This window comes from Ctenopharyngodon idella, chromosome 8, assembly GCF_019924925.1.
Source record: "Ctenopharyngodon idella isolate HZGC_01 chromosome 8, HZGC01, whole genome shotgun sequence".
NCBI classification, from domain to species: domain Eukaryota; kingdom Metazoa; phylum Chordata; class Actinopteri; order Cypriniformes; family Xenocyprididae; genus Ctenopharyngodon; species Ctenopharyngodon idella.
Genome location: NC_067227.1, coordinates 26157489 through 26184722, shown reverse-complemented (window position 1 = coordinate 26184722; position 27234 = coordinate 26157489). Strand labels below are relative to the sequence as shown.

General features: G+C 37.0%; 1 protein-coding gene and 1 long non-coding RNA gene across 3 annotated transcripts in view; one reads left to right on the top strand and one right to left on the bottom strand.

Annotated features, from left to right (window-relative positions):
* The window catches only part of bcar3 (BCAR3 adaptor protein, NSP family member), a 72391-nt gene extending 47824 nt beyond the window's left edge, over positions 1-24567 (bottom strand). The window contains exons 1-3 of one of the 2 annotated variants that reach the window (XM_051902528.1): positions 24322-24567; positions 14570-14728; positions 10145-10259 (exon numbers count right to left, since the gene is read on the bottom strand). In XM_051902528.1, coding sequence (XP_051758488.1) covers positions 10145-10259; positions 14570-14677 — 223 coding nt within the window. In that variant the 5' untranslated portion in view covers positions 14678-14728; positions 24322-24567. The remainder of the gene's footprint in view (positions 1-10144; positions 10260-14569; positions 14729-24321) is intronic. The other variant, XM_051902529.1, reaches the window with a different exon arrangement.
* Positions 46-1932, top strand: LOC127517215 (uncharacterized). The gene is made up of 3 exons (XR_007931208.1): positions 46-536; positions 1501-1535; positions 1671-1932. It is a non-coding gene; the product is annotated as an uncharacterized LOC127517215 (long non-coding RNA).
* Positions 24568-27234: the final 2667 nt, after the last annotated feature.

Below are 27234 nucleotides of genomic sequence, written 5' to 3'. Positions count from 1 at the left end.
CGACTGTTAAAGAGAGAGGTTTAGATAACAGTATCTAGCCTGAGGTAAAGACATTTATTCAATGTTATCCATATTATATTTCATCTGCAACAGCATTGTGAACTTTTTTTAAAAAAGATATATTTGGTCATTAACTTTTAAATGCATCATTATGCAAACACATAAGGAGAGTCTTCACTTGAAAGATCCACGACTGGCAGATTTTTCTCCGATATGTTTGGAAATTAAATTAAATTGAATGTGGAGGATTGTAACTGTGCATACTTTTAGGGCATAGTATAAGTAGGCAAACTGGGATGCAGCAAAAGTGTTACCAAATGCTTTTTCAGAAACGGCTAAATGTTTTTTTTCTCTGTTGTCTCTGAGGACCAGAATTTCCCGTCTCTTTGTCCTCGGATTCCTCTTCATTGTCAGTGGGATGATAACAAATGAAATAGGCAGGGTTCCTTCCCGAATGATTCAGACAGAGAGATGGGGCGCGGTGTGATCTGACTAAAAGCTAAGGAGAGCATGATGATCATGCAGGTGATTCAAAGGTTTGTTTTGTCACTCAGTTACTGTCTGAATGTTGTGCAAAACATTGGAACAAATGCCAATACAGTTCCAAAATACTCACATAACAGCAGATGCACATAACATGAATAACCATAGCTATCTTCTGTGGGTGCTGTGCAGTTATATACAGAACTAGCTAAATGGACATTTGTTTCATGTCACTATATTGTGTTTTTAGGATAGGTTGAACTTACTGACCAATCAGTATCTGAAACCAAAACTATCCATTTAAAATAAATATTATAGTGTTGTAGGGTTGCATATACATACCAAAAGTGCATAAACACTACGCCACAAATTGAACTCTCTACTAACAAAGTGTGTGCACTCAGAAACACTGAAAAGGAGACATCTGGATTGAAATAGGCCTTCTTAAGTTACAGCACACCTGCCTAGAATACCATTTGTCAAAGTGTCAAAACCAGACATTGTCATGAAAATAGAGATATATATATCTGTCAAAGACACCACTCAAAGTGCTGTTATCAATCTTTGGCTCCGTGCAATTAAACGTGCACACTTTGAAATTGAGCGTTTATTATGTGACACGGGCAATAGATCACTAAAAGGGAAGAGTTATGGTGAGTGTGTCAACATGTCTGGCTTGTTCAGCCCCGGTGTCCTGAAATATGGTAGACACAACCAAAGATAACAATATCCATAACAAATGAATGGCAAGTCTTGCAAAACAGCTTCACATTAAGTAACACACTAAATTCGGATTAGATGAGCCACATTTGAAGTCAGTGTAAAATATCTGTACATCAACTGAATTTACATTCAGTTGAATGCAATGAATGCAATTGCAATGTTGCTTAACAACCGTAATCAACTCTGTTTAAACTTGTGACAAATAGCTCACTTTAATAACAAGGTCTTCTTCAACTTGACTTGTATTTTCTTCTTACTCCATGTTTCTTTGTCATGCATGTAAATAACATAAAGCTGCCTGCTGGTTGTGATGTCAATTCCCGACAGTGGTCAGTATTGCAAAATCTCTTGCGCTTGACACATTTCCACTATTGCATGACATTTACCTTTATAACGGCCAGCCCTAATGCCAATGATTGAAAGCAGACATTCTCTGCTTTAATCTGATGATCTCATCTCCTTAGGCACCTTAACGTGGAGTCAGCATGCCTGACCGGACCACCTACAGCCCCCAGCAGAGCAGCTTCGACTGGAGGAGGAGGGATGGATTCACTGATTTGACTAGTGGCTCATAATTCAAACAAGTCACAGAAGACACAAGTACAGACAAACGAGAGCACCTCTTACATAGTGCTTTGTTTGTAACCATGTGTCGAATGTATACTGACCTCAATGATTACAATATTAGCTTTTTTTAAAAAAAGAAAGAAAAAAAAAGAAAGTATGTCCTCACGACAATGGAATAATTTTTGCAATTTTTTTCCTTCAGCATCAAATATGAGATTGTTGTAAGTATTATGTTGCTGTTTCTAATAAAGAAATAAGCAAACTAATAAGTAAATGTTATTTACTTACCAAAGCTAATTTTACTATTATTTGGAGCTTGGTGAATAATTCTTAATCATGTGTGGAACTATTTTTATGTATTTATGAGTATAGAGATGGAAACACATCTTTGACTTTGTGCTGCCAAACATCTTCCAGAGTGCATCAAGATGAACACAAGACCAAGCCCATAGTAAGGAAGTGTCCTTTAGAAGGGATCTAAAGCTTATCAAATAATTTTCTGCTTATCTCTGTTTTTGTGAAAGGGAACGTGTTGCCTGTATTCATTCTACTGGTTCCACTCAAGGCTGACAGTAAGAGCAGTTATCAAAGTATGAAATGTAAACTACCTCGCCCCATTCCACAACATGTAATCACGTTTTCAACAGGAAAATATTAATTTCCTCTCATGACTGATTTTCTGAATCATATAGACTGTACGTAATGTGATAATAATTATTTCTACACTGACTTTTACAAACTTTACCACTAAGCTCATATTTTAAGAATCTTTATAAAGTCATTAATAGGGTAATTGTGCATAATTCCACTGTATACCCTGGGAGAATAACTATAAAGTCTTATCAAACTGCTACTGGATAAAACCCATGTTAAAATTGAGCAATAACTTGTCCCAGTCTTATCAGCTTTATCTTGTGGCCTGTGCCTCACATAAACATAATGTGGAATCTGCTTGTCATGGCTGGTATTTTCCAACGCCGGCAAATAGCTGCTCAGCAGTGAGCATCACTACATCTGACCTCTCGGTTTACAGTCTAGCTGTCATCAGGGGGAGTTTAGCTGCCACTTACACATGGACAAGCACGGTCATATTGATGGACTAAGTGGCCACTGGTGGCTGGTTGTCCGGTTCCTCCATTCTTACTTACATAAGTGTAACTCTATTCCAGGCCGCTGGATAAATATGGAGTGAAAGTAAAATTATCTTTACTAGGAAGAAGACTTCATATAGACATTATTCTGAGTAGACAAAATATTTCATATTCAAATTAATATGTTAAGCTCATGTAACTGGTGTGAAAAATTTATTGATTTAATCTGACTTTTGTTTATTTCCTTCTGTATTTGTATTATTTTTTTTATCTTTTTCTTCTTCTCTTAAATTGTTTTATTAATGCTTTATATTTGTCTACATTTGTAAAAAAAAAAAAAAAAAAAAGTGAACTTTTGGTTTAGTGAACTTCACGAAATTTTGTTCCTATATTATCGTTCACAAGTTATGTGAAAACAGCGCTAAAGTAGCGGAACTTTTCTTTGGAAATTTGTTGGGGAAGGGAACACACCTGCGGGGTTTCCTCTTGCACGACATGCGATTGCCTCAGTCTAGTTGTGTATGAGGCCGATGACGCATATGATTTTCGCTTCTCCCCCAAAAAATATCCTGTGTGTACCAGAGTGGGAGAAGCTGTCGCCCCGTTGCTCCACTGATTATTTCCCTTAATTACAGTGCTGAATCTCATCAAGTGGTCGTGTGGTCCTTGTGTGTGTGAGAGAGAGTGACCGGTCCAGACACGCTACACTCACATCATTTTCATGACTTTCTGGAGATTTTGTGAAAAGGACATTTATTAAGATTCTTAAATTTTTCATTGGGGGAACGACCCAAAACCACATATTAAAAAAAGGTAATCCAATGTGATGTTTTTCATTGTAAAACAGGATGTTTAAAAAAGAAAGAAAATAGGCAGAACTTGATTTTATCCATCTGGATTGTAAAAAGTGAAAGTAATTTCTAAATGACAGGTGATTGGAAAGCTGAAAAAAAGGTCTTATTTTTATCATGTCAGCTAAACAAGAAAAGCTGTGTCAGAGGTGGAGCAAGTTTTAATTATACATAATCCAAAGATTTTTTTCTTCTTCATTTTTCTTCGGACTGACATGCATTGATAAATCATTTACAGTAAAGACCAGGAACATGCACAAGTAAAAAATGAGTCATTTTTGATTTTATAATGTCTTCAGATGTACTTTTTTCTATCACTGCAATTTGTGTTTTTGCATTAAATCAAATACGACGTCTTTGGGCATGTTGTCGAACTTGGCAGAATGCCAACATAACCCTCCCTCCTAAACATATTTAAACATTGTTCAGAAGAGTAATGGACACTTTCTACAGGTGATATTTGTCTAGCAGACAAGAGAGCTTAATGCAGGTATCTGAAAAGCTTTTCACGGAGCAGCAGCAATGGCTAGTTTATGTTCCAGTATCATCCGTCATGACGGATATATTTTGGACATGTATTAAATTTCAAAACACAGAGTTTATTTAAAAAGGGGGCCCAGCTGTTCATTCTGGCTGGGAAATGTGTTTACATTTATGAAATGTTGGCACTGAGCTGGATGTGACTGAGAAGTGAAGCTGATGCCAGCTCTACTCTCACACCCAGTGTGAGCGCAAGGACAGGGAAGAGTTTTCCCACAAAACGCCCAAGAAACGCCCAGAATATATTCAAGAGACACCCTGGGCTTTCATCTCTGATGAGTTTTCTCACGTTTTCTCACAGGCTCAGCCCTGGCTCTCAAAATGTTTATCTGCTTTTTTTTTTTTTTTAATGCAGGATTAGACTTTATAAAACACCCAAAGTGCTTAATGAAAGAACTGCATAATTGGGATTTAATTTTAGCATATATATACACTCTGTAATTCAACCGTTTTCATGCTTAGTCTTCATTATAGTTTCTGCAAAAATAAAAAATAAAAATTACATAAGTAAAGTAATAATAAACAAAATTATGAAACCCACCTAGAAGGATTAATTGCTGACCTTGGCTATTATGTAGCTCAGAACTGCTTATGTATGGAATTTTATATGGTGGCATCCCTTTGAATGAATCTGCAGACACTGAGAGCAGGGAAGGCTGTGAGCCAACCACCCATTTAATAGCATGCTTTATTTAATAGTATACTCCAGCCCTTCTACACAAAAGCAGCCTGTCATCATTGAGCATAACTGCAATGCCGTGCTCCAAATACATGAGTGCTGTTTATGCACTGACACATTTTTCAACTACACAAAAGGCACCAAATAAAATAAAGCAGTGCCTGAAGCAAAAAAAAAAAAAAAAAAAAAAATCATCATTTACTAACCCTTGTCATTTCAAACCTATATGAACACAAAATAAAGATGTTTTGCAGAATACACAGGCTGTTCTTTCCCATACAACACAAGCAGACACTGACCAGTGGTTGTCAAGCTCCAAAAAAGTATAGCTTATAAATGTACCATAAAATTGCATAGTCCATATGCAAGACAATCATATGCCTTTAGAAGGTGTATGGACCACTTATGTGTTTTTGTTTGTTTTGTGATCTTTGTCTTGTTTGTCTTTTCTGCTAAACATCTTCCTCTGTGTTCAACAGATGATACAGGTTTGGTGAGTAAATAAATGACGGACCTTTTATTTTGGGAGCAACTGGAATTTAATGCTTTTTAAATATGCATTTTAGCAGGTAGAAAAGCTCAGAAGATTAATTTCAAGCAACTACCAATAAAAAAGTAAAGACTACACGTGAACACCGAATTCTCTTTCTCTTCTTTTTGCACTTGAAAGGACAAGTGCACCCGAAATTAAGTCAAAACGGCCATCGCAGCGAGAATCCTCATAAGTCGGTTATGTGTTGTAAACAACTGAGAAAGAAAACAGATGCATATCATTATACTGGATCCGTGCATTCGTCTTTTAAAGTGACAGCAGCCTAATATACCCGCAGCTATTTGTCACCAATTTTAATCAAAAAACAAAAGAGAAAATCGCTTTTGTAGCTTTAACAAATTGTATTAATTATATTAATTATATTTAATTTATATAGTGAAGACTATGCAGTGTTATTTTACATTTGATTATTCAATATCTATACCTAAATACAGTTAGATTTACCTGAAAAACATAAAGCATTGTTTATTTCGTTTGTATCTTTGTTCTAATGTATTTATCTATGCTTGTAATTTTTTGTTTTGTTTTTCTTCTATGCAGATGCACTACCCTACAAAGTCACACCAATCATCCTGGAATAATTAATTCTTTACAGATAGAGCTATTCAAATCATCTGGTGAATTTGTTTTCATATCAAAATATATATTAAAAAAAACAAAATATCGCACTGTCAGTTTTTTTCTAATATCGTGTAGCCTTAGTTGTTACAATAATATTGCCAGCTGTCTTGGAGAAAACCACCTTTTCTCATGAGACTATCAAGATCTCTCACACAAGGCCGCAGCAGTGGAGACCTGTACCTGTGAGAGTCTTTGCTCTGAGCATGGTGGTCTATGAAACTGCATGTGTAACATTTGCATTTCTCACAGGAAGTGAGGACTACAGGGGTTGAATGGAGACACTAGTAGAATAGGCTGTTAAAGGTGTTGAAACTGGTTTAATCAGACCACCTATTGAGTCCTCAAACAGCCGAAACTTTTTAGGAAAACAATAGTTATTGTCCTCAAGCACAGGACCATGCCAGTAGAGACCAGACATCTTTAAACCACTGGCTATTTTGCCACAATACTAAGTTTTCAGACTATACTTAAAGCTTTTGCCTGTGTTGTAAACCTTTTTAAAGTTTGTGTTACAGACTGCTTGATTTGTAATACAAAATAATCCATGCATTTGTTCCAAAGCTGTTCAATACTATTCTTTTGGTTAATACTTGGGAGACAGTTTTATTTGCATGGTCGCTGATCTAAGACATCCAATTCAACAGCCTATTTTCAAAAGTGTCAGAGTCTCTATAGCAATGAAGTCGAGGTAGTATGTTATGCCTGGGAAACGAGCCTCAGCCTGTCAGCCCACTGTTTGTATGTGTGTGTGTCCTGACATGCTTTTTAAGGACTTAATTACACACAGTGGAGGGGTGCCCCTTACAGCAATGCTGACTGCCGGGATTGCGGGATGGGCGAAAGAGTTTATAATCACCTGGCAGCTCATGCACACAGCAGCGTGTGTCTGCTCCTCCTCTACATAGACACGTGTCTGTGTCTGTTTGACTGAAGGATAAGGGGTGGCAGTGTTGCCAGATTTTGCTAAAATAACAAGGAAATTGTTATTACAAAACAAGCCAAGAATAAGCAACCTGCCTCATCAAAATAAGTCATTTTTGTGCTCTCGGTGGAATGCATGGATCAAGGAGAATTGCTTATTTTATGGATCTTATTTATTATAAGTGGGAATTTTTTCATGATGGCTATTATTGTTCGTTCATACTTTATTGTGGTATGGGGCAAGCACTATCAACACCAAATACATGACAGTATTTTGTAAATAAACCCCATAAGAATGCAACCTGCAACGGCCCATAAGCGACTTATGAAAAGACAAGTCCAAAGTCACTAACAATTAAATAAGTAATTTTAACTTAACAAGTAATGTTTTTTTCAAAGCAGCTTCACAGAAAATTGTGACTTAATGTCTAATGTGGGGCCCATGACTTAAAGTCACCATGAAAACAAAATTAAAGTTTTTTGGCTTTTAGTAAGAATATGTTAGCCTTACCATTATCTATAAGCTAGTGTGCTCCAAAACCATGACAAAATTCATATTTCGAAGATATAAGCATTTAAAACTTACAGTCTCTCCTTTCCGCCAATATGGATCAATGATTTTGAAGACATCACGCTGCACTTTAGCTTCTCATCAAATTTTCTGTCCAATCAAATGCTCTCTAGAATCTATAGCGTGCCGCCCCCTATAAATAGACGCTGAAGCTGCGGCTAAAATCAGTCACTTGTTCACACATTTACTATTTTCTACATGGTGAATAGCACATAGTGCACTATATACGGGATAGGGGATGATTCAGACAGTGTAAATGTGCTTTCCATTGAGGCGAATGAAGTTCAGTTTCTTGTTAGTGTCATGCAAACCACAGCACACACACAGTCTGCTCCAGTCCAGAAACACAAGAGCACAGAGCGGATCATATGCACGAGTTGGCGCAGACCATAAAACGTATCGGATCCATTTGAATTCTGCACAGAATGCTATATTTTAAAGCAATATAGAGGAGATTAGGAAGATAAACGGTTAGAGATTAGAAGGAAACTGATTAGAAGGAAACTCTTTACCGAGCTCAACTGCTCTGGCTGAGCTGTGATATAAACAAAACGCTATTGGCTGTTTTAAAAAAAGAGGAGGAGCTGTTCGATATGTCCCACCCTGTCTTCCTGTTTCAGTGGAAATTACGTCAACATATTTGAAAAATGCTGCGCAATTCAAATCACTTCAGTGGGCCTTTAATGCCCCCAATGAGTGACTCTGGTGAGGGGGGAAAAATTTTTTACAATGAATGTACTTGTGCTAAATATTATCTAGTAACATATTATATGTAAGACTACAAGTCATGTGTTCATTGAATAAATTTAACGATACAATTTTCAGTCTGTTAGTAAGTAAATGTTTAAACTGTAAGGATAATGATTAGTTTAGTTTTTGAAGTCCATCCTAAAATAAGCGGACATGGCAACTCTGAGGGGCGGATAGGAAGGATGTCTTTGTGTGTGACTGTGCGGAAACAAGTCCATTCATGACTCGCTATCAGTGTTGACAGTAAATGCTTCTTATGTTTCTGAGTGTTCTCTGATGAACCATAATCTCTATAATTTCATCACACTGACGGGATGCATATCGCTTTCAAGGCTTCGGGATGACTCCTTGAAGATCTTGAGGATAGCATAATTATGTTTATCTCAGATGAAAACTTTGCCACCAAGCTGAGCTGGCGTCAAGCTTATATATAGACACTACCACTACACACACACAATACTCCACAGGGGGATCCGTCCTGCACTCCATGCTTCGTTTTGTGAACTAATCCCTGTTGATTTGACCCCATATGTGTCCCCAAGCATAATGTGCCTGTGGCCTTGTCCTGAACTGCTCTCCCACCCTATGTAAGTTTGCTGTGATTAATGAAGCTCTTCAGTGCCCGGCTCTACGCATGGACAGACACAGTCACAGTACAAGCAGGGCTTCGGAGACATGAGGACAGGAACAGCAGAATCAGCCCAGTTAGAGAAAACATCCATGAAGAGATAAGCTCCTGCTTCTGTTTTTACACCACTGTGGTTTATGAGTTGGTGTGTGCATAGAGAGAGATACTTTAATGACTGGTTTAGTTCTTGAGTTTAATGATTCTGTTACACCTTTTGTATTTTAAAAAGCCCAAAAAATGTAGCCGAAGGCAAGTCAGTTCAGTCAGTGGCCATTTTGATGACGCCCCCGGGCATTGTCTATGTAGGCAATAGACATACAAGTAGAGCTTCATTCTACACTGCTTTTCAAAAGTTTGAGGTCAGTAAGATTTTTTTTTTCTCTAAGAAATTATAACTTTTATTCAGCAAAGATGCATTAAGTTGACAATAAAGACATTTATAATGTTACAAAAGATTTCTATTTCAAACAAATGGCTGCTTACTATGAAGCGAAGAGCTGGATTGTGAGTTTGTGGCATTAAAAATTTGAAAGATATTCAGAGTTTTGTTTGAGACATTTAGTAGCAAAAAAATTAGATATCATTGGGCATTTTATATTTTGCTTTGTTCTCACATCTAAGTCTGATTTTAAATTTACTTGGCCCCTAAACATCACATGAAAATTAAGTGATTTGCCATGTCATTAAGAAAACCGTTCCTGTCTAAGCAGGCTGATAGTCAAAAACCTGGCTATACAAGACAAGAAAGACAGAAAAAAGCATGCGAGGCAATGAGAACAGGGTGAGAAAGTGATCAGGGAAATCAGTGAAAGAAGACATTCAGAAATCCATAGGCCTCATTTATAAAATGTTGCATAGAAACCGTCCTACATGATAATTACTTACAATAATTTCTCAAATGTACCTAACAGAGAACGAACGTACACACAAAAAAACATGCGTACACCTCTCTTCCAGAAGTGAAATTTATAAATTGCAAATGATTGTGAAATTGTGCGCAGCTGAATGGTTTCAGATCTCTGCCTTGTAAACGCCTCCTAATTAATGTCATTAACATATAAAAGAGCACCAGTCAACTGTTTTTTATAAATATGAACTTGGATTTTAGCGTACGCACACTCTAAGTTTTATAAATGAGGCCCCATGTGAGAATAAGCAGGGCTAACCTCTTTTTGCTTCACGCTCTCGCAGCACTTGGATGCTAGAGAGAATGTGGATGCGATGGAGACGACTTTGGACCCCCAAACCCAACAGATCCATCTCTGTGAGGTGCAACAAGTCCTAAAAAGAGACAAAAACATAGAGATGAAGTGGTTTAATGTGTGGTGAGAATGACAAGGGCTAGAACTAATGGCTATCTATCATTCACACAAACAAACAAACATCAGAAAAGTGTACGGTTTAAGCTAGCAGTGTGTCATTATGGACCCGTGCCTCACCACTCCTCAGAGTCCGGCCTTGTGTGGCTTTCAAAACAATACATTCCTTCTGCTTCTGACATGTTTTAGACAGCATCTCTGCTTTCATTGTTCCCGGCAGGACAAAACAATGAGCCGTTTAATTGATGGTTATGTGCTATTTTCTGCTGTTTAGCATTTACAGCGCACATGCCAAAGCATTCCTTCTTAAATAAACAGTTCTGCCACAACATATTGGGTTATTTGGGACTGCCCGTATTTTGTCAGTACATGTCAATAAATAAGTTCACTCAGTTTTTTGTGGCTGCATTCCATTTGAATACTATCTGTCCTAAAAAGTATGCAAGATTTAAATGTGTTTGTCTGTTAGCTATTTGTTTAGCTATTTTTTTTTTAATTGTACATGCTCACTTCCCCCATCTAATGCTTACTTAAAGTTATTAAATTACACCATTAAGTTGTTTTACATGTTATTTTTAGTAGATCTCAAAATTAGTATTCACTTTCATAATGTAAATCATAATGTTATCATGTCTAAATTTACTTTAGCATTTAAAATATTTTAATTTATATATTTTATTTTATTTTTAATTTAGACAAAAGAGTAAAAAAAATATAATAAAAAAATCAACTTTTTAGAATAGGCCTATGTTCTGGTAATCTTAGTGCTATTCATTCTTTTTATTAAAACTGCCTTTACCTGGTCATTCGTTAGGCGTGACTTGAGGTTCAGTGTGAAATCTATTGTACTGAATTGGTGCAGCGAAGTGAAGTCGTGTTGATCTAAGGCTGGAGAAACAGATGCATGCTGCATTGCTCTCTTTGTGTGTCTTATCTCATCTGCCTCATCCAATGTACCCAAAATCCCCTACATCAGCAGCAAGCACTCTTTCCCACTACCATGTCTCTGTTTTTACAGGCTAGTTCAGGGAAAGAGAGAGGGTGGTGGACGGGGACTGACAGAACGGTAGACACAAAGAGTCAGTGAAAGACAGTGTGGGAGTGAGAGGGGGGCAAAGAGATGGAAAAAGAGGGGATAACATATGCTGGTAAGGGCCTATTGTTCAACCGGCGAACACACAGCTGAATCTAACAAGCCATGACAAAGTCTCTGCTCCCTCAAACTCTTTATTTACCTTGTGTGGTCTCATAACAATCCCTCATGCTAAACTTCAAAAACATGTCACTAAGCAGCTATTCAGACACCTCACTTTGAGTGGGCTGGTAGATATAAGAGATGTGCAACTTTGTTGTTTTGGCAGTAGGTTTGTTGCTCCTACACCAGCGTCCTAGGAGGTGGGTGCTTTGAGCATTTGTGTGTATGCCCACATATATACTCATGCAAAACTAATCTATTACTAGATGCCCTTATAAAAAAAAAAAAAACAAGAAATAAAAAATAAATAAAAAAGTCATATGGTACAGTGATGGTTTCAGATGACAAAACTATGGTACTTTGATATGGTGATGATGTTGATGATGATGATGATGGAGGTGGTGGTGGTGATACTGAATGAAGGATTGCAGAATTGAACTGAGAATGCTTTTTAAATTCTAATCAAATTCCTGGATTTGAATAGAGGTTTAGCAAACAGGATGCAGAATTGAAATTCAAAACTGAATTTAAGGAAGCAGAATTAAAAGGAACATAGATCCAAAGAAATTCTGAATTAATTTTCACAATCCACCTTATTCCTACGCCCCATGACGCTTTGCGCGAATTATGGGTGTAACTTCCATTAAGCTGTAAACAGTCAGTGAAAGGGTCACTCTATAAACGCAATATTACATTTTCTATTTAAACTGGGTACAATGAGATGACATTATTCTACTCACCCTTCAACCAACGAACATTAAAAGGATATTTGAAAGTGTAAAAGCATCAACAAGGTACTTTCAACAGGCCATGAAAAAGCACGATTCTTTCCACAGCAATAAAGGACAGGTTAAATATAACTATAGTGATATATATCTGTATTATGTAATATACGTTACCTTAATAAAAAATGTTCATGAACTTCAGCATTGCGTGATACTATTTCAAAGTGATTTCCATCATTTTTACAGATAATAAATTGTATTTACCTGTGAAAACAAACCTGAAAAAGGACGTGAGGCTTTGAAGAGAAAAACGAGAGATTCTTCGTGCATTCCAGTGAATTATTAATGGGATATATCATAAATTATATCGGGAGAACAGACCACAAATGTGCAGTATATGTTGTCCTTTTTCATACTATTACAGCGGTATGCAAAGGGACAAAAGAAAATAATCACGAGAATAGAAAGCAGCGACTGAAAAGAGCTCTTGCCATAGATATTCTTGTTATAACAATACGTTAAAATACCAAGCGTTACGTTATTCTCATGATGTCTGAAAATAAAACATGAAAGAAAAATTGACAGCTCATTGAGTCAAACTGACGGATAAGCTTTATTTGTAGGGCAACCTTATGATTTCAAACGATTCGTTTCAGTCTTTTTAAATGGAAGTTCCCCAAACCGGAAGTGGAACCCATAATTCGAAACGCAGTAGGCTAGTCAGGAATAAGGTGGATAGATTCTACTTCCTCCAAGGAAGAGAATTTTTAAATGAATTTTCCCAACCCTGCCTGAACAACTACAGTATTCATGCACAATGATAATTTACATGGTATACTATCATGGTACCATGGTATATGTGTGGGCAGCTGTAGATTTCAATCTCTGATTGTTTTGCATGTGGGTATGTGTGTGGTTAAAAGATATTAGTCACTCAAATCAGTTATAAAATAAGGGGAAAACATCTCTTTCATCACCGGTTTAAGTGGTAATGGATACGTAATAACTGTTTTATTGATGCTGTTCTTCATCCAGACTTTACCCTGCACTCCATTAGATGGAATCAGTGAAATACGATTCAGCATTAATGTGCATTACACAGTGTAATCAGTAAGCCTATAATGGACATGTGGTCGTCTCAGCATCAACACTAATGTTGTTTCTGATTGCCATGTTCATTTCATTCTTGACAGTTGAGTGTCTCTTTTCCTAGTGTTTTTTTTTTTTTCTTTCAAAGGATGGGGAGCTGGTTAAATTGTAAAGTGGATAATTGTGTGGAAGACAGTGACTTATACTGCTCTTACAAATGTTATTTGTGGAGTGTACAATAAATTATTTCAGAGCAACTAGACTTCTTTATAGGGCACTGAAAATAAGACACCTGGGGCTCATCTAGTGTGTGACAAAAAAGGTAGTGGTCAACAATTTTTCCATTACATAAAACTATAATAGTTACGACTAGAATGCAAGTGGAAACTGTTTTGATGTGCAAATGTATGCACTGGTGTCCGATCCTGCTTCTGAAGGGCCACCTTCATGCAGAGTTCAACTGCAACCTGCTCCAACACCTGCCTGAATTTAATCCTGAAGATCTTGATTAGCTGGTGCAGGTGTGTTTAATTATAGGTGGAGCACTGGAGCTAAACTCTGCAGGAAGTTGGTCCTCAAGGAGCAGCATTGGACAGCCCTGTACTAATGTAAATGGATGCACAAAAAAATTATCCTAAATGATTTGATGTATGAATTAGTAGTATTATGCTTTGCTGGATATTTACCATCTTTCTAAACTTTCACTTCCCTTCTGAGTATTTAGAAATTAAACAAACTCCTTGTGACTTCACTTTATAATCTGTTACTCTGTCAAATGGGCACAGTTAACTGAATAGCCCAAGTTCTAGCAAATATTTCTGCGTAAATGTAGAGTGGTGAAGGGGTGAAGTTTAGCACTAATGAGAGTGAAGCGTGCATACTGGCATCTGTAAACCACAAAAATACTTTCAGAATCTCCAATTTGCTGCTGTTCCTGGACGCACTTACATTCCAGGTGGAGTGTGCTGCCAAGAAAAACATGGCTGAAAATACAGATGTCAGATCAGCTGGTCTACATTCAGTGAGATGCTTTGAAAGGAATCTCAGCGTGCTTTCCCGAGTTCAGTTACAAAGTTTAGATTTCACTTGTTTACTGCTTTTAAAAGCTCACTTTGAACAGCTCCATCAGTTGTTTATGATTATAATAAAGACAAAATCACAGGCAGTCATGCGATTTCAAATGACTTTGAATAATTGCATGGTAGTTTAAATGCTGTAGCGTGGTATGCAGCATTGTGTGCATGCATGTGTGTCTAAACTCACAGTGTGTGCTGACTTTACCTCCACTCCATCATATTCTTCATCGAATAGTGTGCAGTACTGAGGTAAGCCCAGTTGACTTAGCCATTTCGAGATGGGCATGTGCTTCATGATAGATGGATTTTTCCAAATGTTGCATCAAAAATCCCTCTGTATGGAAGGCTAGGAGAAAAGCAAAGCATTATTTGCATTAATAATGTGATTTAATGTTTTATTAGATAGATAGATAGATAGATAGATAGATAGATAGATAGATAGATAGATAGATAGGTAGATAGATAGATATTTGCAACATTCTGTCTGCACATGATTCTTTCCCTGTGACCCCTGGGGGTCCGCAAAATGCAAGCACATGGTACTTAAGGTGCACTCCTAAGAAATTTAATAAGCAGTTTGAAAAGCTTCATTATGATTAAGAAGTGATTCATGATGCCCTTTTGTGCATGAGTGTGTGCATGTGTGATGGGTGGAGCACGTGCATAAATGCATATGTGCATGTTTGGATGCGTGTGCATGATTCTGGATATCATCCCTCAAACTGACTGTGAAACCACACTATGGATTTATGGTGTTGGCAAAGACTTTAATTACTATACAATCCAGCTTCCCTCAGTTTAATAGCTAATTTATGAGAGGGCAGCATTTCTACTCCCTTTCTCCTTCAAAAACTCTAAGTATGATCGGACACATCCCCAGAAGTTTCTCTTAAGACATAATGTGTGTGGGCAGTTATGCACAAGTCAGAAAGATGTATGTCTTCTTTTTAGATTTGGATTCCAACACAAACAAATGATCACCAAAAATGCAAAGAAACTGAATTATTAAAAAGACTAGATGAAGCAGCAGAATGTTTTTTTTTTTTAATATCTTGGCAAGATATGTCCTATCATTTAAAAGAACACCCAGAAAGAAGACCATTACAGTTATTAGTGTGTGTGTGTGTATGTGTGTGACAGAGAGAGCGAGAGAGAGAGAGAGAGAGAGAGAGAGAGAGAGAGAGAGAGAGAGAATGTGTATTTATAGACTGTATGAGCTCCACCAGAGAGCAGAAGACCCTGTCACCTTGCCTGAGAGAAGTGCTTTGTCAAGGGTTACTCCTGCCAACAAAAGAACCCACTTCACAAATCATACCAACTACTCATACCCTAACCATCATCTCATGCTCTATTTAGTGTTTCATCATGAAAGGGATGTGGATTCAGACCAGCCGTATGATAGCTTGTGATATTGCTTTTATACAACAGTTCAACAAACAAAAAGTAATTAATGAGTAACTTACATTTTAGACACATTTTATCAAGTTACTTTATCAGTTTTTGCTCCTCCACCGAAAATAGTTTCAAAAGACGTTAGAGCAGAATTAATCCCTGCACGTCTGAGCAACACACAGTAGTGGTGTTCCTGAATGAATCAGTGTGTCCCAAAGAGAGAATGATTCAATGACTCACTCACTTGTCTTGTGTCTGAATAAATCAGTGTAATTGAACGAACTGAATAAATGATTCAGTGACTCACTCATAAAGACTCTTGTCGCCACCTACTGTTGTATCAACATAACGTGTAGTCACTGAAAAATCCTCACCACATGAACCAGAACTGTTGTAATTAATCCTGAAGTATATGAGTAATAAAAATAGTGATGTTTTCTTTAGCAAGCAGCATTTTCTGTATGGTTTCCCAATTTCATTGATGAGAACTACATAACTGGGCCTACAATTAAAACAGGGTTTGGAGTGGAGAGAATATTAGGATCATTAAATCATGTTTCAGTTTCTAAACTCATTGGTCACCTATCCCCTTGAACTTGATCTCTTTTTTTATGAACCCTGCATTATTTTGTTTCACAAATGCAGACATGCACCAGTCAGGAAGATCCTGAAGTCCCTGTTTTCCCAGCAATCAACTCCCATCCTCTCTTACACAATGGGCAATAAAGGCAGCTGTGGAAGTGGTGGAACATGGCTCATAAAACTGCTGGGGCAATACAGCAAAAAATGTTGCAGTTAATTCAATATAGCTCACAGGCCCAGCTGCGCTCACAGTCGGTGTATAGCCCATCCCTGGGGTGAAGCAATCAGAGGAGTAGCTTACACAATTGCGGGGAGGTTTATTCCTGTCATGAATGTCAATGCCCCTGCGGCCACATGGAGAGATGCATGGTGGGTCTCACACATCGGAGGACAGGTTGTTTGGGTGACAAAAGAAGGCTGACCATCCTTGCAGCACTTAAATCAAACAAATGCCTTTCTCTTTAACCGACTGATAGCTGATTCGGTTTAAGTGATATTCAAGCAATTAGCTTCACAGTTTAAATTATATTCAAGCCATTAGGTCCAATACACAGCTTTCCGTTTAGTTTTCAAGTCCAGTGCATTTGCCATTTGTATAATTAATACATTTGGTAAACAGACTAAAAGCTACAATGAATTTATTAATTGTACAAAGTAAAATGTGTTAATGTGACCCAAGTGGATCTGACATGAAGCAAACAAACAACACGTAAAGCTTGACAATCAAATACTTCTGTGACATTAACATATAAATAACTTTATTGTTTATACACTATATTATTATTGCCCTGTGATGAAGTTAAAGGTGGATGCTGATGATGAAGCACAGTTGTTTTGGCTGTTATTCATTCAGAGGACTCATGCAACTGCATGGTCCAATTTCCTTAAAAGCCACATTGCATTGTAGATACATCCTGACATGGCTTAATCACATTTAAGGTTTAGTATGCACATGCACCCACATATCAATGTCATATGGCTGTGAATCTTTACCATTGATAGAGTGCTGAACAATATCATGTTCATCATATTCAACATATTCTTCCTGCACTTCTTCAAGCGTTACTGTATGCTTTAGACTGAAATAAAAAATGCTATAGCATAACGGTTACTGTGAGGTCTATATACTGTACATTCTGGGTCCAAAAAAGCTCTGATGATTAGAAAAGCATGCAACAGGAACTAATTACTGCACTCTGTGGGCTGGAGACACGTGAAGTCACACACTGTGTTGCTTTGAACATCCTGTTTGGGATACAGAAGCCACTTTCCTGTTTCCTCTGTTGTGGTTGCAGATTCATGGTTTTGGAGGGAAAGAAACAAGAGACTGCCTGGCTCCTTGGCACTCCAATGACTTTGACATTTAATTCTTAATTTACTTCTGTTACATTTATAATTTTTTTTTTATATATATATATATATATTTGCCTTTATGTTTATTTTTACAGTTTTTTTCAACTGCTTACACACAAAATCCTTACTTGTCACACAATTTCTGAAACCTGACACTCAAACAGCAGAACCACACACCAAATCTGCAAAACCACACACTAATTCTCGGCCTTTGACTCATTTTTCATTTTTATAAAACACTTTTTGCTAAACACAACACACAGTTCTCTATGTAACACACAAAAATCTAACAGGAAGTATCTTGATTTCCTTTTTCAAACACAACCAATCAAAATGCCACACTGTTCATCAGTGCCTCACACCAGTGCCTCACACTAATTCCTCACATGCGCAAACACTTATTGCTTTACTTAACACCAACCAATCATGGCTTTAGAATAGGCCTATAAATAGGCCAAAGGTCAAGTTATAGGTTTTGAACAACTTTTCTGTTGTCTACTTGCTTCCATATTCATCATTTCTAAAACCTATTGAGGATTTTTTTCTCCACATGGTGCTGGAAAGTGCATGATCGTTGTCCCTATGTCAACATAATACTTCTCCAGGCAACGGAGAAGGCATGTGGAGACACTGACGCTGCTTCCATCCAAGGTTGGATACGCAAGAGAGAAGTAAGGATTTTGTGTGTAAGCAGTTGAAAAAAACTGTAAAGTCCACATGAGGAAACAAGCTTATACATAAATCATACAGAATTATGTTTTCTGAACATCTAAAATAGCAGAATGTTTTCTGTCATGGGTAGGTCTAGTGGTAAGGTTAGTGTAGGGGGATAGAATATACAGTTTGTACAGTATAAAAACCATTATGCCTATGGAATGTCCCCATAAAACATGGAAACCCAACATGTGTGTTTTGTGTGTGTGTGTGTGTGTGTGTGTTTGTTGGTGGGCAAGATGGTTGGGTGTATCTAGGCTCCATCTCTCCTCCTTGCTGGGTCCATCCACAATACTTCATCCACGTTACATACTATGTTTTGTCACACAATTTCTGAAACCTGACATTCAAACAGCAGAACCACACACCAAATCTGCAAAACCATACACTAATTCTCGGCCTTCGACTAAGTTTTCAATTTTCATAAAACAGTTTTTGCAAAACACAACACAAAATTCTCTATGTAACACACAAAAATCTAACAGGAAGTATCTTGATTTCCTTTTTCAAACACAACCAGTACAAAAAATACAGTTTGGTTTCAATCTTGCTTACGAAAAACTACCAGAACACTTCATTCATGTCTCAAATCAACTCATTCTTCCATAACACTAGCAAAGGTTGGCAAACAACAAATACACTTTTGTCACTCATGACCTAAAAAACACAACAGGCAGCATAACACAGTGATTTCTTTTTTTAAAATTTCTGACACTCTTGTCAGAATTAGAACTCACTGTTTAGAATTCACTGCAGTATGTTACATAGACCATGTTTACTCTATGTAACATGTACTGAAATTATCATTTTTCCCCTTTTGTATAGATGGTAATGACATTGAAAGACTAACACCTGTGTAGGTGTTCAGCAACATCTAATTATTTTAATAGTATTTCATTTTTTAGATTCAGAATATATTTCAGTATGGTATTGCTGTAGAAATGTAGAGAATTGCTGTCTTATTCAGTTTTGCACACATAGACTGCTGTTGTGCTCAATGTGTGAAGAGTTTTGAAAAAGGGACCCATGTATTGAGAAATTGGTCCTAGCGATGGTTAAAAAAACAAAATAAACAAAACTGTAAGTCAGTTCCCCTCGAGTTGACAGGTGTCCTAGCAGAGTAACCATCACTATGGACATGCTCCACTAACATCTGAGAACCATAAAGTGTACATACACTTGAATGTGTACATACACTTGAATATGTCTATACTAAACCTGGGTTATCTTGCTTAACATTTTACTCATAATTTACCCGGGGTTAATAATTTATAAAGTGACATTTCACAATGTAGCTACATTCCTAAACCCTGGGTTAACATACTTATTTGCACATTTGCGGTGTCAGTGTCACTAATTGGACAAACGTAGCACCTTTTTACATAAAGGCTCTAGCATAGCGCTTCCTCATATTACACATTGCCGACTGTAATATCAAGTTTTTTCTGAATGGATGAAACGGTCTCTTCACTCCAATTGTCGCTTTTTCTGTCGCCATTTGACATTTTCATATCAAATGCTGGAACACCGTTTATATACAACACACAGTGTTTCCATGACTGCCCAAAGCACGCAATTGGTTTTCAGTCGCCAAGCATCTAGTCGTAACATTCTACCATCGCACACTTTTGGCGCTGCAATGTGGGGTTAACACCGGTGGAGCAGGGTTTCATAAAAAAAATAAAAATAAAAAAAAGGCTCAAATAGTTTTCTGGTTCAGTGTCTATACACAAATGCTCAAAATTTGCCAGTCTAAATATTACACGTACAGCTGGTAAGCCTGTTGAATGCCAACAAACATGCCACAGAGAAGAGCTAAAACGTGCTATGAATAAGACAAACTGCTATTTTTTATCTTGATAGCACTAATGAATGTCAGTTCATTATGAGATGACAAGATGTGATTGGACATTGGCAATGAACTGTCAGATTTCAGGATAAGAGAGGAGAGTGAACCCAGACTAAATTACATCATTGTTCTGAGTTAAGCATTCCAGAACGACACGTGGGAGATCTTGCAAGTCAAGAGCACACGCAGCACTGATTTATGATTATGTTGCATATGCACATGTGCATGCGTGTGTGTGTGTATGGTGACCAGCCGGTTTGAGATTGTTACATATGTGACCTGTTTGACTTAAATATGTGGTGGGTGTTTATATGAGTGTGTATGTGAGATGATATATGCTGTGTTAGATCAAGACAAGAACACCCTCTGAGATGAAGATGCAGGAATGTTTTGCCAAATTTTGACTTTAAATCAACCTGATTGGTAAATTGCGTGCGTGATGCTCACTGACACTCTGGTTAAGCTAAAAAACCTGATGTAGCTTTCAGCATCCCATGCAGAAAACCCTCATCCAAAACACTACATATACTGGTCTTTTCCACTGGGTTGAGATACACTAACATTTTAGCAATCAGTCAAGATAGTGTGGACATTTTGTCGGTTCACTTGAAGTGTGTGAGCAGATGTTGTGTACAAAAAGTTTCTGTCCTGCTAGTCTTCTCTATCTCTTGTTAACGTCACTAATAGTGGGGAGTTTAAGAGGAGGCAGGCACCACTCTCTCCCCATCCACCCTCCTAATCTCTGCTTTTACCATGAGACAGCTCACCTAAAATACATCTAAAGAATTCTAATGCAATAATAATCAAATTTCTTTTAAATATCAGACAGTCATTATCAAATGATGCTTATATTTGAATTTCTGCTAGATGAACACGTATTTTAAAATAAACTAACTAAATACTGTGTCAATATGTTATGATTGGGTTTTAAATCAAGAAAATGGGTTTTAAATCAGTGTATCTATGCAAAGTTTCTTATTACTTCCTTATGAGATTAGTTTTGATTATCTAATGCCTCTTTCTAATGCCTCTACTGCCCCTGTGTTCCCCAACATGTTCCACTTCATAGTTCTGCCTGGGGAGGAGGATGGTCTCCCCTGATTCACAACATTCCGGCCGTGCCTGAAGTCCTGAGCTCACGCCACAGTTAGGCTAATAACATTCCCTGGCAAGGCTTGACTCATACTCGCAGACAATCTGCCAGATACTTTTGCCATTACAGCTGTTTGGGTTACAGTAAACAGTGTCTAGAGGCCTCTTCTTCAAGGTGTTGAAAGAAATCTTGTTCATAGCAGTCTGTAAGAATCACATTTAATAATGCTTTTTATAATGCTTCTGATTTAAATATTTAAAATTGTGCTGCAAATTCAGTGTAAACTGTCTTTGATAAAGGCCCATTCACACCAAGGATAATAACTATAACGATAACAATAAAGATTTAGTTCTAAAAATAAATATAAAAGTATAGCAGAGTCCACACCACAAATATAATGATAAAGGCACAGAGAAACAACATTAATGGAATCACTTTCAGCATGATTTTTCTTCCACTTGACCTCTGAACAGTAAAAATGACAGCCAATCAGAATTCATCCCTTTTCAAGAGCTCGAGCATTTAAAGCTGCAGACGACTTAACTGCATCATGCTAAAGCCCAAAGTATACTTCCCTTTTTACACATACGCGAGGGTCAGCGTACAGTGCGCAACGCAAATTTTGTCATCAGAATATTATGCGCATACTATACGCTCATCACCTGATCTTACGTACTATGTACGCACAGGTCGCACATGCGTTTAATTTTTTTGAAGTTATTAGTTTATCCACAAGGTGGCAACAATGCCCTGGGGGCGTCGATTCACAAGGTATTCGAAGAAAAACTTCAGAACAGACTGGAACGCATGCAAGTTACAGCGACAATGGAGGCCTATACATAGACGGGAGATTGTGCGAAAAGGCTAGAAAATACCTTCATTTTTACAACTCTAGCATGAAAGAATACAAAGTTATTTTACATGGATTGTAAGTCGTGGCAAGAGATTGCTCAAAACTGCACATGCGTCAAACGCCTGTGTACGCATATGCGTCAAATGAAGTATACTTTGCAAGGCTGTGCATAAAAAACGAAGTATACTTTGGGCTTTAGAATAAACAGAACAATATCCACTGGTGTGTACGCTAAAATTCACCCAAAAATGAAAATTCTGTCATCATTTACTCACCCTCAAGTTGTTCCAAACATGTATGAATTTATTTCTTCTGCTGAACACAAAAGAAGATATTTTGAAAAATGTTGGTAACCAAACAGTTGATGGGCCCCATTGACTTACCATAATATATTTTTTCCATACTATAGAAGTCAATGTTCCCATCAACTGTTTGGTTATCCATATTCTTGAAAATGTCTTCCTTTGTGTTCAGTAGAAGAAAGAAATTCATATAGGTTTGGAACAACTTGAGAGTGAGTAAATGACAGAATTTTCATTTTTGGGTGAACTATCCCTTTATGATACTTGCTTGCTTATTTATTTTATTGTGTAGATTTTATTGCAGAGATTGGAAACATACAGTGTAACTTGAGAAATGCACACTAAGTCAGAGGTCAAGTGGAACTTTCTTACTCCAAAGTTCATTCAGAGTTCTGTATCCTCCTTAAACAGACTTTCTGAGGACAGTTGTGGGAAACTCATAGAAATAGCAAACACGTTGTGCCCACAGACCATTTAAAACCAAGGTATTGATTTGTTTCCTCAAAGTTAAATGGCACAGGTCCATCAATATCTCAAATTGAATTTAAAGCATGAAAAATAAGCTGTGAAGTCATTCTTCTAGGTTAAACACAAAACGCTCTTTGTTGAGTTTTAATAGTTTTAATGTCCTATCGATCTGCATTTTTAAACAAAAATTATAAATCAAAAGATTTATTGTGATCTTTAATGTAATTGGATGCACACATTAGTGACAGCACATAGAATATGAGTAAAAAGTAAACACTCTTTTTTTCATTTGAGAGACACTCACAAACAATCAGTACGACCTCTGTTTAGTTGCACCCACCTGGCTGCCCTGTGGTCAAGAGTTCAGTATCCCACAAGCCACTGCATGTTCAGAGCATGCTGGGTTCTAGCCCGTTTTAAAGCATGGAAAACACCATCGCTAGACTGTCTGCAAAAACTAAGATGCCAGATGCACTGCATGCCTTCAGTGGCCTTTATCAGGATGTGAACGACCACATAAGAAAGCTCTCAGCATGCCACAGTAGTGTGTGGTGGGGTTGGGAGCTAAACACTTTCAGGGGACTTCAACTCTTTCTCTCTTGCTCTCTCTGTCCTCCACTTACCTCTAGGGCAAGAGTCATACTGAAGCCAAATAACTTGGACTTTGGGTCCCAAAGTTGCACACACATATTTCAATTTCTTTAATGGAAGTTTGCTGAAGCAGTGTGCCATAAATGCAATTTGCGTCTAATGTTAGAACTTTGACAGAGGGCAAGCACTGGTCCAACAAAGTTTTAAGAGAATCACTTAATTGACAGACGGACCCTGAGGACAGATGATTTAGTTTCAAAGCACGTCCTAACTGAACCTGTGAGGCATTTTGTCAGTGTCAGAAGACTCAAGGTTAGGAGTGTTTTAACTCAAGACCCCTGTGGTATCAATTCTGCATATTAGGTATGTTAGGTTATTTAGTTAGTAAATATTCCAACTGTACTAGTATTAGATGCATTTATACTCCTACTAAAATCAGATAAAGTCATTACATTTGACAAGTAGTAAACCTACTCTTTTGGGGGATGGTGACTAGTAGTGACTAGTAATTTAATAAACAGCTACTCACTAATGAAAAAAACACAGGTAGCCTAACATAATGATAGTTTAATAGATAATAGTTACACGAAAACGTGTTAAATGGCTTGCCACAAGTTTGAAAACGTATTTGGCTTGCCATAAGTTTGCATTTAAAAAAACGTACTAAACGGCTTTATAAATTGTTATAGGCTATCTTGGTCACATTTATTATCTTAGAGAAAATAAAGTCAGCAAAACTCACCTTGAAGGTCGCACAAGCGCTTTTACTTCAGTAACTGATGTTTTTCGGTTCAAATTAACCAACTCCCTCCAGAGAGTAGATGCTCAGATGTCAAACACTCATTCTTCATGAACTGTCCCTGCTGTAACTGCGTGATAAAAGCGGAATGATGTTCACTGGTGACAAATCCCGCAAGGATGCGATTATACTCGCCTGAAATGAATGCGCTTTCACTGGAATGCGCGCCGAGATGCTGCGTCGACAGGTCTTCTCCACTCCACGCGCGCGGCGTAATATTGTTGTGACTTGTGAGTGATTTCATGCGGTTGTTTGAGCCCAAAACAGTCCCCGGTTTGAGCTCTTTAGTATATATTAAATATGACACCTATAAGCAATTATTTAGTAGAAAGATCGAAAAACAGATTTGAGTCAATAGGAAATCATTACTATTGACTCAAATCAGTTTTTCGATCTTTAGATCTTTACACAGGTTTTAAAACACTTTTAAATTGTGCGAGCGCGCGAATTGCTGTGAAGGACTGGATAAACGACCACTTTCAGAAATGTTCTGTTATTTTCTCTGCTTTTCTCGCACGGTTTAAAGTTTCCAGCTGTGAAATTGGGGTAGCTAACTAATAAAATACAAAATTATTTCAAATGACTGATATTTGTTGTAGGCTAGCGTAGTTAAATTGTCCTAACATTTGAAGCATCGGACAAAACCTCCAGCACTTAAAATATTAGTCTGCTGTTGGGCGGTCCGCCAACACTAATTCAGCTCTGAATATTGTTCTGCAGAAGAAGTGACCTTAGGCTGTCATTCCCCCTCCTGTATCATAAAGCTCCTTGCCAGACAGTAAAATATTTGATGCATAGATACATTATTAAAGTCACGGGCCTCACTGATGGACTGATGACTGATTCAGATTACATTTTGAAGATGAATAGTAATGTTTTACAGTTGCATTTATGATGCAGCCTATGTCAAGGCTAATAAGATGAAGAGATCAACGTGCAATCCAGGCTATATTTTATATAACATAACCCAAATGTTTTAAATAGCCTACACTGGAAAAAATAAATAAATAAATAAATAAATAAACAAAAAAACAGTGAAATGCATGGCAGCACAGTGTTCCAAACGTTTACCATTAATGAAAATAACAGTTAAAGGTCGTTAAAAAAGAAACGGTCAATGACTGGCAGAAGCGTCTGCCAAACAAAAACTGTAAAATTCAGGTAAAATATCCTAATTCATATCCCTTTTTTTTTTTTTTTTTTTTTTTTTTTTATGTTTTACAAAAAAGTTACTTTCCAGGTATTTCCAAGATTATTATTGTGAAACATTTTCTGTAAAATAAAAATATCTCACAGTTAACAATTAGGAAACAACAACACACACACAAGCTGATATTTCTATCACTGCATCAGCAACACAGTTACTGCCTTTAAATAAAGCAACATACAGCATAACATCAGTGTTTCTGGGCTCATCATTGACTAAAGCACAGGCTGTACTCTTCAGCACAATGGTAACCTCAAAAAATTCAGACAACAGAAACAGAGCATTCAACACTAACAAATCTCTCTAGATCTCAGCATCTTTACTTATTACAAACCAGTCTGACTTTATTTCTTTCATTCAAAGCTTCTTATTAAGAATTAACTGATGTTTAGATGTAAAAAATAATAAAGTTTGAAGTCATTGTTATGGAGGTAAGCATTTGCTTTAGTTTGGGTCTTGACCCTTGACTTTTTAACTTTAATTTTTCTCCAGCTTCTGTAACTGTGTTTCTAAAGCATAATCGTTATAACAAAAGTTACAAGAAGAATAACTGATCAGATGATTAAATCTTCATGAATCTGATTTACTGATCTCACCCAGAGTCTGAGGACATTATTTAAATTTAATAATTTCATATGATAGTAATCCTAATATACTACCGCATAAAATCCTGTCTTTAATTTTTTTTTAAAGTTTTTAAATCATTATGCAGAAATTATTTGGACAGGCTTATGTAGACACACAGACATAAAGAATCAGAGTATGAACCTCAACAATGGTGACAAAATTTTCAGATAAACAGATCAACTCTGAACATCACAAAAGAAGTTGTCACAAAAAAGCTTTTTATTATTACCATTGTTGAGGTTCATATGCTGATTCTTGACTGTGAGTCTAAAAGACAGCTGAAAACACTTTCTATATAATGAATTTTAAAATATCTCTCTTTTTTGTGTGCGTGTCTGATAATTTCATAATATCACGAGGCTGCTGTAAAGCTAATATACTCAGAGATCAGAGGCTTAGGCCACCACATGATGACTGAATTATCATCATCCAACTTCATCTGACCAGAATTTCTTTTGCAATGCTATAACAAATGTGCTTTAGAAACACACAGTTAAAACAGCCAGAGAAAAAAAAAAAAAAAAAAAACTGATGTCATAAAGTCAAGGGTCAAGAGCCCAACTAAAGCAAACATTTACCTCCATAATGGTGACTTCAAACATTATTAGACTATTTTCAATAAAACATCAACACCTAAACCTCTGTTCATTCTCATTAAGACATTTGTATTAAAGAAATAAAGTCAAACAGTGAAGATGGTGAGATCTAGAGAGATTTAGTGTTTAAAGTGCCCCTATTATGGATTTTTGAAAATTACCTTTCATGTAGTGTGTAACATAGCTCTAAGTGAATGAAAACATCCTGCAAAGTTTTAAATCTGAAAGTGCACTGTATATAAAGTTATTGTAAGAGTAAAGTAAGAGTCGACTCTGATTCAATTAAACGAGTCATTTTTTAAACGAATCTCAAGCTGTTTCATTGTGACGTCACAACATAACATTAACATATTGCCCGCCGCCCCCTTATTTCGTGCGCAGACGCCAGGGAAAATTCATTTTTTCAACAATACCACAGCAGTACCT